At 32.0% G+C, this 12,321-nt stretch overlaps 1 protein-coding gene across 1 annotated transcript; it reads left to right on the top strand.

The window, feature by feature from the left end:
- Window positions 1-1,131: 1,131 nt before the first annotated feature.
- On the top strand, window positions 1,132-9,620 carry LOC148282414 (basic helix-loop-helix transcription factor scleraxis-like). The gene is made up of 4 exons (XM_088225106.1): window positions 1,132-1,438; window positions 2,627-2,760; window positions 6,078-6,175; window positions 8,448-9,620. Exons 1-4 carry the CDS (start codon window positions 1,239-1,241, stop codon window positions 8,505-8,507), a joined length of 492 nt encoding a protein of 163 aa, XP_088081232.1. The 5' UTR covers window positions 1,132-1,238; the 3' UTR covers window positions 8,508-9,620.
- The last annotated feature ends 2,701 nt before the right edge of the window (window positions 9,621-12,321 follow it).

Raw genomic sequence — 12,321 nt, forward strand, 5'->3', positions numbered from 1 at the left:
CTTTTCAATATTGTTTTTTTTTAAGCCAATCAACGGGCTTAAGTAAGCCCTAACAGATTAGTTATACAATATTATACAATCTACCCATTCTTGACACTGCTTTGTGAAAATGGCTTTTTTATGTGAATACTAGTATACAAAATGTGTTTTTATATTGATGAACGAATTCTTACAATAATTATTATTATATTTATGGTGGAGTGGTCAGCTCGTTTGTCTACCATGAAAGAGGTCTCGGGTTCGATTCCCGACATGGTTGATATTAAATATTTATTTAAAAGGTGTTTTCACACTAGAATATTTCATTGTCCCTAGACTGGTACCTGAAGCGTAAGACTGATCATCTTATCCTCATGAAACAAAAAAATATCAAGAAACGCTGCGATTGGTGTAGCAATGCAGTGCCCTATGCACCATTAGGTGCGGATAGGGAAGGATGATAAGGTTAACCATTATAATACTAACATAGTTAATTGGAATATTTTTATAACTGTTTTCATGTTGCCCCTGTAATATATAAGTGATTTTATTTTTTTAAAGAATTTATATTTCTCATCTTAATGATTAATCTTAAGTAATCTTAATTACACAAATCTAGTTCAAAAAAATATATTTCAATATTTTTTTAAAACAAAACTCATTTCTCCTTATAGTTATCAATAAAAAAAATACGTATACAAAAACTGTTCTCAACTACTTATAATATTAATATATATTATACAATAATTTATTGACAGGTCATAAGCCCTGTAGATGCCTAGACTTCCATATTGCCTTCTCTTGAATGTTCTTCATCTCTGTTGTAATATGTTAATATAAACAGCTCCCCAGGGAGTTGAATCCAGTCCTTGTCTACAAAAATTTGGACAAACTCAAAATATTGTTTATAATTTAATGTTTACAACGTTACTTAACAGATATTGCAAGGACAAAGAAGACTAACAGATTAATAAAGGCCACTCATTCGAACGTAGGTACTGTATATTTCTATAAAATTTATTGTGGCATAAAAGTTTTGTTATTTATTATTTAAAAGTTCGTAATTCAACTCTGATCCTGGTAAGTCTAATCTACTCGCCATTAGGTACCGCATCGGTGCGTGGTATGTTATGTAGATCAACGAATAAGGGCTTGCTGTGAAGACGTTCCCTCGGATCAGATTCTATTTTTAGTTTGGTGGCTATTAAATTTTTCACACAATAGCCATAGAAAAAATACGCAAGTTTTTGTTTTCGAAAATGGAATCATACCAGAATTTCGTTTTTTTGGAAAATATGGCTGACGCTAATTCGATAAATGGCGATAAATGTCAAGTGAATTTCGTGTTTCCTTTGCCAGTTAGTGATGAAGTTAATAATAATTGCAATTTTGAAGAAATTGAACTTTCTGGAAGGCAGAGGTATCAGGCTAATGCGCGGGAAAGAGATCGAACCCAAAGGTTGGTTAATTTGCGTTTTACTTTTTTTGCACGCTGGTGGTGCAATATTATCATGGATACTTATCTTTTGTCAAAAAAACAGTTTGTAATTTATTTGTCTAACACTGAGACCTAGAATTAAGTCCAGAAGAGAGCGTAGAATCGTATTTAAATACATCGGACTGTGTCCAAAAATCCCCCCACTTTGCTCCACTTTCACCGCGCGCATGCTTGAAGACGCCGCTTAATGTCACCAGATCGCGAAAAATATAATCATAACACAAATGTAAGATAATAATAATGTTAATTTCTCTAAAATATTATTGTACACGCGGAAACATTGATTGACACAACATAGTAGATAAAGGGTAATTTAATAAAAGTAATTGAATTAATGAACTTGAAAAATAAAACAAATTTTATTTTACGTAAAACGGATATTTTTATGCCATGTTAAATAATATTTGATGCTTTAAAGATAATGTCTACCACGGCGTTGTTGAATCCGAGAGGTCAAATTTTTATTAGTTCTCTTATTAGATCAACAAAGTAGCGTGAAAAATTTTACTACCCTGACAACACTAACAAAATGTCCATTTTGTTTTCTTTGGCAATCTGAAAAATGGAAAAAATGCAATTTTTAAGTAATGCATTTGCTACTTACACATGGAATGTGATCCCATCCTGTTTCTTTAAGATCCAAGCAGTATTTCTACACTTTAAAACGACACAATACGGCATATTTGAATTCAAATCGGGAGTTGAGTATTGAGCATTGAGCAACGTCTACAAAGAAATCAATGAGTCAAAATGTAAAACTACTCCTTTAAGAGTAGTTTAGTCGCCTTCTGTTTGATGCGCGTATGCAGTTTCTGGAATATTCTCAGTGCTATGCACTGAGGTATAATTACATAGAGATAATGCTTCATAGAACGATAGTTTGAAATTATGTTCTGAAAAATGAGCGCTGTTGCATCATGCCATATCAACAATGCCGTGCAAAACGCGTAGTAGAATAAAAAAGACTTACTGTGTATGGCAGTTTACTGTAAATTCAAAGCTGTATGTCGCGCCTATTTACGCTGCTTCACGTCTACTGACTACAAGTTAGGTTCCGGAACTTAGGTTGAATGGAACTCAAGACGGGTGCTTAGTGCTGCATCAGTAAATACATATATATCAATTTTATCTAATGGTTTAATTTGTCAGCAGTGTTAATACAGCCTTTGCGGTCCTTCGTTCACTAATTCCAACAGAACCGCAGGATAGAAAATTGAGTAAAATTGAAGTTTTACGATTGGCAGGAAGCTACATCAGTCACATGGCAAATCAACTTCTCACTGGTAAATATTATATTTATTTTCACTTTTTTATGTGCTATAATTATTTTTTCTTCTTTTCCACTCCGCTCCTAAGTGGAGCATATGGACATTAACACCGAAGACTTTATCGCCAGCCAGCATTCAATCCCCTGTCCCTAAATTCCACCGAATAAAGCCGAAAATCTTCATCACCCAGAACGTTGGGGGCTCGCAGGTGTGAGAAGAGGCAACTTGGGTTAAACCTCTCCTGAGGCATCCGGAGCACGTATCTTAACCATGTCCACTACTATTATATACTAAATGCTCGTTATAGGAGGCTGCTGCATCCTTTTTTGGAATCCAATGTTGGTAATGAGTTCAAACCACTTTGTACGGAATATTCTTTTCAAGACCCAGACGAGCGTAGTATTCCTGTAGTCTGTTTACAATGTATTGAAGATTACCAATAGATTAAAAATAAAAAAAAGAACTGCACAAGTTTACTTCTATGCCTCGGTTATGTGAAATTGATTTACATAAGATGAAATGCGCTGATATAATAAATAACAATAGTGCGAGGACACAGCCTTGGGTCACTCCAGTGGAGACTAACCAATCAGTCAAAGTGCTGCCGATTCTTACATGACAATGATGAACTTCAGCTCTACGGAAAATTGGATACAAAAAATGTTTTCTTGCGCACGGTAAAAATTAGAGCATTAAATTGTACAGCAAAGTTTCTTGAAAATGTACAAAAAAATCATAAAAATATTTTGACAAAAATGCGCTACTTTGAACGACGTCACTGGTTCATATAAACTCTGTGAGCTGTGAAGGATATCTGGTTTGCTTACCTTAAACGAACCAATCGGGAGAACTGACAGAGAAGAACCTATGACGTCACACGCGGAGTTATTTCAGAAATACAAAACTTTAAAAAATCATGGCGTTGATGATATGATATAAAAAAGACATTTAAAAAATTTGGCTTAGTTTAACACTTTGAGCACTGGTCAAATACATATAGAATTTTCCTTTTGCCCGGCCCATTTTTGTGAAATTTTATGCTTTGTGAAGGGTTTCTTAAAAGTGTCATAATTATGAAAATACTAAGTTAAATCAATTGATACTTCTCAGATTTATTTGAAATAATTAAATAAGTCATTTTTGTATGATAGTTTTGCCAATATTGGCCTTTATGGAGAGCCACATTGCGCATTGCATTGTTCGCACATATACAGGGCCTCACTGCTTTTTTTGTGCTTTGTATCCTGGAGCCGTGGAAACACATGATTATAATAACCATGCATTGTGTCCCGGTCCCGTGTTTTCACGTGGTTTACCAGCAGCAAAAAAGTACTAATAAAGTCACTTGATGTTAATAAAATGCACTTTTTTAGGCAGCTAGTAAGCAAGTAAAACACGGGATCAGGACACAACGCATGGTTTACAATCACGTGTTTACACGGCTCTGGGATTCAAAGTGTTTATAGTCCATTAACAAATATTAAAAAAAGCACTGAACTTAGGTTCTTTTCCAAAGTTAACCATTTCCAAAATATGGAAATCGTGTTATATATAACATCATATAGATTTAAGGATGAAAAATATGTTGATAATTTAATCTTGATTGTAGTTTAAAAGTTAGTTATTTTCCAACAATATGGACGTATCGTAAATAGTCAGCTTTGAAAAGGAATCCTACAACGTCTATGTGGAGCGTCTTTATAACTTCGATGATCTTGGAAGGAATTCCTTTCATTTCGAGAATTTTCCAGAGAGATAGTCGATGAGGACTATTAAAAGCTAAAACAAAATACATTTCAACTACCCATTTAACTATTTATTGTCCATTATATTTTTATTTTCCAAGAAACATCAATTTGAATGTTCCTTGCGTACAAATCTAGTTATTATTATTGTTTCTAAATACATAATAATATTATATTATGTACTTTTATCCTCTGACATATATATATATATATAGACACGTTATTCCTATCTAGCTTCATCAAAGATATAGCAAATATTGCGATGCCCTTAACGATTTGAAAAAAAGAGAAAGCAATTAACGATAAAGATGCATGCCAATATTTATTTGTGAGAAAGAGATACAAGGAAGGCAACTATCTCAGAGCTGGTATTCTGAACGGAATTGAGTGCGAAGAAATTGCTCTGTTAGCGTGTATTTAGTATGTAAATACGTGTTAAAAATGTGTTTTCTACACATGCTTTTGCGTTCAGAATACCACCCCTGATTTTAAATGGCAATTAGTATGCGCTTGTAAGGTGTCTAAGATATCGTATTCAATTTTACGTCATTGCTTTAATCTTGTGTGCTAACAGAAATCTATAGAAAAATATTTACAATCATAATTTTAATTATTGTAAATAATAAAGTACCAACCTAACAAAAACTGCCTTTTTCCCTAAGAGTAAAATGAATCATACGAAACACACAATAGCTAACATAATAGGTTTCAGAGGTCAATGAGAAGTCTAGAAACTCAAATCATTTTTTTGTGGATAACTTATATAGCGCCATTTTCGTAATATAATGCCTCAAGGGCACTTGTTAATTACTTTAAACTAAACTTTGATTTTACTCAAAACACTCAATATTTTCAATCGCAGGTAGGTTTTGTAGATCTATATAAAATTTAACATTCTGCTCATGTTTAAACGTTCATATTTATTTTTTTTTAAATTAAAGTCCAAAATTTATATGTATAATATCTATGCTTATTGGGATGAAAACATTCACATGCGAGCGCCGAAAAATTCCTACTGCCATCTGTTGAATTTTTGGATGAGCCGAAAAGTTTTTTGGTCTTCTAAATTATTTGGAAATTTCTACAACAATCAACAAGTGGTTTTGTTTCTATTAATCAATTTATATTTAATTAATGTTAGTAAATATTATTACATAACCGCTTAACTAGACTTTTTATGTTCGTAAGATGGGTACGTCTCGAAACCGGTAGACATAAAAAGTCGGTAAGTGGTTCCATACTAATAAATAGTAAATACTAACATTTATTAAAATGTTTGACCACAAAGTAAGTGCTTTGAACGAACATAATTTTATTTCTTCCTTCTCTTCAATCTACAATAATTGTTATTGGTCGTAAAGCATAAGTAGATTTTTCAAATGATTTATTTAAGAGAGAGGAGTCATTAGGTGACCTCTGATATCTCTTTTATGAAACTGGTAGGCTTACTACCTATTTAGCAAATCCAGAATGCTAAAGAAAGCGATCGACACGCCTAACATCTTCACTTACTAGATAGTAAGCTGCTCCCCAGACTAATGATATGGTTACCGAGCCTTTAATAATATGTAACATATTATTTTCAAGGTGTTAGCGACCAGCCTTGTTTGCAGTGGAAAAATGCTGAAGAAGATTCTTCTAGAAGTCAAGTCTGTACATTCTGTTGGTCTTCAATGAAAAAAGAGGCAAGTACAGAACAATATAATAGGGACTTTCATAAGTTCTTGCTATTCCCCCGAGAGATGGTGTTATCTTAGCCTTTTTACATCTGACAATACTACAGCCATCTTCAACGTAAAGCTCACCATTATTGTTTATTTAACACTTTACATATATTTACATTTTATAAGGGCGGGCATATTGCCTTAAGGCAATTTCTTCCTACCTAGCCAAAACCATTAGACTTGAAATGACAGTATATGTTATTCTGCCGAAGTGTAAAGAACATATTTTTTAATAAGGTTAAATATATTGCATTTCGTGCCAAAAAAAAAGATTTGCTGTGAATTTTATTCCACTACATTTTTCATATTTTTAATCTGCAATTGAAGCACATAGAATTCTTATGGAGACTTGCGGTGACCATGTTCTATCAGCATCCTTGAAATGCTTGCAGGTGCTTATTTGAGGCGGAGAGTGTAACAATGTGACATTGATTTGGGTACCTGGACACTCGAACATCGACGGTAACGAGGCAGCTGATGAATTGGCAAGGCTGGGAGCTGAGACATCCCCAATAGGCCCTAAACCCTACTGTGGGTTGCCCAAATATGCTACTCGTAATAAGCTTAGGTCATGGGCCAGGAAGTAGAGCGTAAGGCTCTGGCAAAAAGTACCTGGTCAGCACCATGCAAAGGAACTGATAAAGGGGTACAAAGCTCAGTCGAAATCAAATGATTATCCCGCCCACGGCTCTGCGAATTGAACAAACACCTTGCTAGAATGAACCTTTCCGAAACTTCTAGATGTAGGTTCTGCAGTGCAGAGGAAACACCTATTCATATTCTATGTGAATGTGATCCTAAAGCATGATGTAAACATCATAAAAGAAGCAGCATCCTCGAGGGACCCCTGGGGTAACTTGAAAATGTAAAAGAGCTCGCCCCCTACCTAACAGCTCGATACTTTACGGATCTGGGCTTGGAGGGGGATATTAAACAAAATGAGAACTCTCGCCTTCCACACAGCAGCCAAGCTGTTTAAAGACCTGGGCTTGGAGGGCGAGAACTATTCATAGGGACCCGTCACAATAGATCTTCGCAGGTCGCAGTGACATCAGGATTTTGTATAGCACTGACCCCCCCCTTTTAGAATAAGACATGCTCTTCACTAATTAAAAAATATAAAGCTTTAATTTTCACGAAAAAATAGCTAGAACTTATTCGAGTTCCCAATATAAAATGAAATACTAGGATACATTTTATGATTCGTGTAACGGTGATTTTTTTATTTTTATCACGCACAAGTTCAACCTAAAAGAATGTCTGTTTGCTATTTATTTTGTTGGTCTTCCCAAAAACACCGGTCATTGACAGTGGCTTTTTTCTTTTAACCCCCTCATTTATTACATCTTGAATAATATACAGAATTGGATGTGGGGTGCAAGAGTGATGACAAAAGCTGCAAACTGTTTGACTCCTGAATTACTGTCTGAACTCCTGGCACTTTTCAAACTCCCGGTACCCAAGGGTGCTATTGCTTTTATAATAGTTGTCGTAGTTGGGAATCAAAGCCACCTTCTATTTTCCCTTCCGTCAGTAATTTGATATCTGTGCTCGTTAAACAGTATTCTGATAAACAATATTTTGAGTTTGTCCAAATTTTTGTAGACAAGGACTAGATTCAACTCCCTGGGGAGCTGTATATATTAACATATTACAACAGAGATGAAGAACATTTAAGAAAAGGTGTACACAGTGTGTAAAGTGACCACTGAAACCAGCCATTGACAGGTCATAAGCCCTGTAGATGCCTAGACTTCTATATTACCTTTTCTTAAATGTTCTTCATCTCTGTTGTAATATGTTAGTATTCTGATTGACTATATTGTTGTTTACGTGGAGGAAATGCACAATTTACCTCAACCGTTGCATCGGTTTCCAGTTAAACTTGGATGGTTCTACCATATCAATGCCATGCCCTGTACTTTAATAAGGCCGGGCTAAGAGGATTAAGATAATGATTTTTACCTTATTTTTTACACTAAATTTTTATTTTTGTTAAAAAGAAATGTTTACGATTTCCAGTTTTTTTTTTTTTTTATCAGAGATAGGTTATGTTTTTTCTTAACACTTGTTACTATGATTATGATGTATTTATTTGACATATTTATGTACAAAATTAGTATTGACAATCCCTTCTCAAAAATGTTTTTCCTCTCTGTTGCAATAAATTTAGTTGTATAATAAATTTGATTACCTCCTGTATTTTTTTTAACATGGTATGTCTTCTTTTCAGAAATTTGGGCTTCCAAATGATATGCTCATCCATTCGATGCCAGAAAATGTGTTTTACTAAATTAATCTTAACAGCTTTCTTGTACATGTAATTTTAAGGAATCGTATTTATGTATATACCCATAGAATTGTTGAAATAATTATTTATATACATAGTATGTTATGCCAAAAAAACTGTATTTATTGGTTTTATTATTACAAAATTTGCAAAGCATCTATACGCAATAAAGCGAAATGCCATCTCTACAACTATGACACTGACTCTGAGGGTTTAGACCACTTGGAAATATGTAAAAATAAAAAAACTATTCTATTTGATTTTTTATTTGTTGAAGAAATAACAATGTTAAATTGTTATGTAAAAGTCGTTGGCATAAATCACTGGTGCGATTTCATCCTTTAAAAATACACTAGAATTAGTTTATTGTACATTTAATAAGATGATATATATATTTCGAACAAATAACATGAACATATTCACCTATTTACACATTTTTTAATTACGCAATAATGGCTTTTCAATTTGTATTTATATTTCATATCAAAAGATTAGAGTAAAAATTATATATATACACCTAAAAAACCGTTTAAAACAAAGTAAATAATGCATTTTACTTAGAACAATAAGCCAAATAGATTGTCCTAAAAATAATATTTACAGATGATTATCGTATTGTTTTTATAATTAGTTGGCAGTGTAACAATAATAAACCTTTAAAGATATTATTATTATTATAGTCTAATTGAATCATTTATCTTTTATAAATATTCAGATTAAAGCGATACTTATTTACTGTCACATCTATTACATTTTTTGTTTGTGATATTTTTATATCGACAGTAAAAAGGTTAAGTGACTAATGCGCCACTATAGTGGTATAGCAAAAATTGAGTTCTATACACCGCTTTCCTCGTAATTTTAAGGTGCATCATATGAGCCGACACCCATGGATATCAGATGTAAATTTTGGCATTAACACTAAGAACCCTCTTGTTCGATGTTCATAAAACCAATGTATTTTTATGATACAGAATTTGACTTATTTTTAGGAGTTGTCATTGAGGTTGATATTAAAATCTGTTTTTGATATTTATTCTATGTAGTTCTAATAGTTTTGCATTACATTGTTTTGAAACTGTTTCAAAATAAATAAAAAACACAAGATCCGTGTCCGAGCGGATTAAGAATACAGTTCTGTGTGAAATAAAACCAGAATCCTCGACAAGTGATTTTGACTCGATGGCTACTACTCTCAGTTAAAAATCCCGCATAAGGAGGAAATCGAGTGGAGATAAGTCCACCTTGTAGTGTAGTTTGCCTAGCATGCTGGAGGTCCCGAGTTTAATTCCTGGGACATGAAATATTGATTAAAAGGGTGGTTCTAAGCTGCAAGATTTTATTTTACAGAACTGGCACCTAAAGCGTAAGGCTAATCATCGCCTTACATTCATGAACAGGTGATTGATATACACTACATTTAGTATGGCAATGCAGTGCCTAATGCACCATATGGTAATGATGATTTGTTCATTTTTAATTCTTTTAAATCTTTAATTGACTCTCGAAACTTTACTTTATGGCGTATTAGTCACTTTTACCGTTATATCGTTTTTTTTAAAAAAAACCTTTAAACTAATTATGTTTGTGGTGTTAGCACACATAAAAAAAATGATAAATTCAGTCAGTATTTTTTTAATCTGAGGGTTTTGGTAACTCAGTATCAAACTGCTTAGTAAAAATAACATGAAATATATATGCAATGAATAAAACTGAAAATTAGATTGTTTGTTGAAGTTGTTCCATTTCATATTTTTATTTATTATTTTGGTCTTGATATAAATAAGAATTAGGAACTTTAATATATTAAACAATACAAAATAATAGATATTAGAATAATATATATTTATACTTGTGACTGAATGCACCAGGTGGCTCAAATGTGCAGTTTACTATACATTTTCGATAAAACAATCACTTTTCTACCAATCAAAGTATTGCATACATGTTATAAATAGAGACTAAAATAAATTCAATATAATTTAACAAATAATGTAATTCCTAATTTAAGAAGGTACTAATTTTCATTTATGTAACTGGTTTGAATATTATCTTTATTGATTTTATATTAAAGCATCTTAATGATAAAGGCACCTCAAAAACTCACCAAACATCGAATAATACACCTAATGAATAATACATTGAACTACAATTAATACTAAAAAATGCATTATAATATATCGATCGTGAAGTATCGTTTAATTCATTTTTAAGTTAATTTAATTTGCTTATTCATCAAGAACACGAGAGCAATAATTTTTGGTAAAAGGGAATTTATATTTTTTCTTCCAAATTAAGGAACGAGTTTGATATACACGTATTCGATAGCACTGTTCTACAGGTCAATACCAATTTATATGTACACAAAAAATGCATAAAACAGTCTTAGTATAAATTTACTGTGGGTGATGTTTGATATTGAAACATCCCCAAGCACAGGGTCAAAATTTCAGATTCAAAATCATTCTAAACATATTTTTCATTGCAATGTAATATTTGTCTACATTTAAAAAATCAATAGACTGCACGTGTTTTTTAAGTGTATTTTTTCTGTTCCCACTTAATAAATTACTAAAACATCTTAAGTACATACATTCACATAAATATTTAATAATATTTATCTAGCTGTACAATATTGTTAAAATGAATACATATAAAATAAGACAATCTTATATTAACTTTAAAACTGGTATTGGAAAGATTAAAATTTGATTTAAATAAATTAAAATGTAAACAGTGTACATGGCTGGCTTAATTGGTGTATTAGGTGTTAACATAATTGTATTTTTTTCCAAATTTTAAAATAAGCACCAGTAATTTTTCTGCTCTAAAAGATAATTAATGTGTTTGCTTTTAAGTTACATATCGTCGCATTGGGGAAACAAGATTCTATCTAAAAAAACATGTTTTTTTTATGTGACTTTATTATATTTAGATTTAAATATCGGTTCTATTTGCATCATAATTTCAACAAAAAACTAAATCAATCCTTAATTATTATTAAGTTTTTTAAGACAATATTAATAAAAAACATTAGATAAAACAATGTCTTCATTTCAAACATTCATGTTTTAAAAAAATTATGAATATACAAAGAATCTTGTTTCCCCAATGCGACGATATATTATTTTATTTGATTAAAAGCCTTTCAAATGGAATGTCGAGCACACGAAAACGAGCATATTTGACACCCCTTTCTGTTTACATTCAATCGAGGGAATAAAACTGCCAAAGCTGCTCGCGATATTTGCGCAGTATACGGTGAAGATGCTATGAACTATTGGCTTATTTGTTGTAAAAGAATGAAAGAGAATACATTATATGTTGTATCCTCTAGATCTCTTCATTTAGAAAAAAAACTGACACAATTTGTGTTGACACCCAATAAATCTGTGGCTCGGGCCACTGGGTCAAGGGCCAATGTCGTAAATCACAACATTAGAGGAGAGTAATTTTATAACTATTTTGAGATGTTTATAATAAACTGTTTGAGGTGTTTGAAACTATTATTAATAAAAAAAAATTAAAATCACATATGTGTACATAATTTTTTTAAATACATATATTTTCAGTTGACATCGACCCTCTACAAAATGTTGGCAAAAAAAAATTTCATCCGACATTGGCCATTAGACCCAAGACACAGAAATTATGTATTTACAAATTTATATACAAATTACTTACAAAAAACATTGGCTCGTAAGTTTAAATGATTTAAATCTGTAATTTGATTTTGATTTATAATAATATATATTTTGTAAAATGACTTGTATGCAACAATATAAGATACTTTACACATGGATTTCTTACAATTCTA

The sequence above is a fragment of the Micrasema longulum genome, unplaced genomic scaffold (assembly GCF_059751315.1).
Source record: "Micrasema longulum isolate JH-2025_06_02 unplaced genomic scaffold, ASM5975131v1 h1tg000331l, whole genome shotgun sequence".
Lineage (NCBI taxonomy): Eukaryota > Metazoa > Arthropoda > Insecta > Trichoptera > Brachycentridae > Micrasema > Micrasema longulum.

What these genes read in the sequence shown, in the direction of transcription:
- LOC148282414 (XM_088225106.1), top strand. Translation starts at nt 1,239, where the DNA reads ATGGAATCATACCAGAATTTCGTTTTTTTGGAAAATATGGCTGACGCT. An exon ending in GAAAGAGATCGAACCCAAAG is followed by an intron (nt 1,439 to 2,626) that starts GTTGGTTAATTT and finishes TTAATTTGTCAG; the next exon opens with CAGTGTTAATACAGCCTTTG. An exon ending in GGCAAATCAACTTCTCACTG is followed by an intron (nt 2,761 to 6,077) that starts GTAAATATTATA and finishes ATTATTTTCAAG; the next exon opens with GTGTTAGCGACCAGCCTTGT.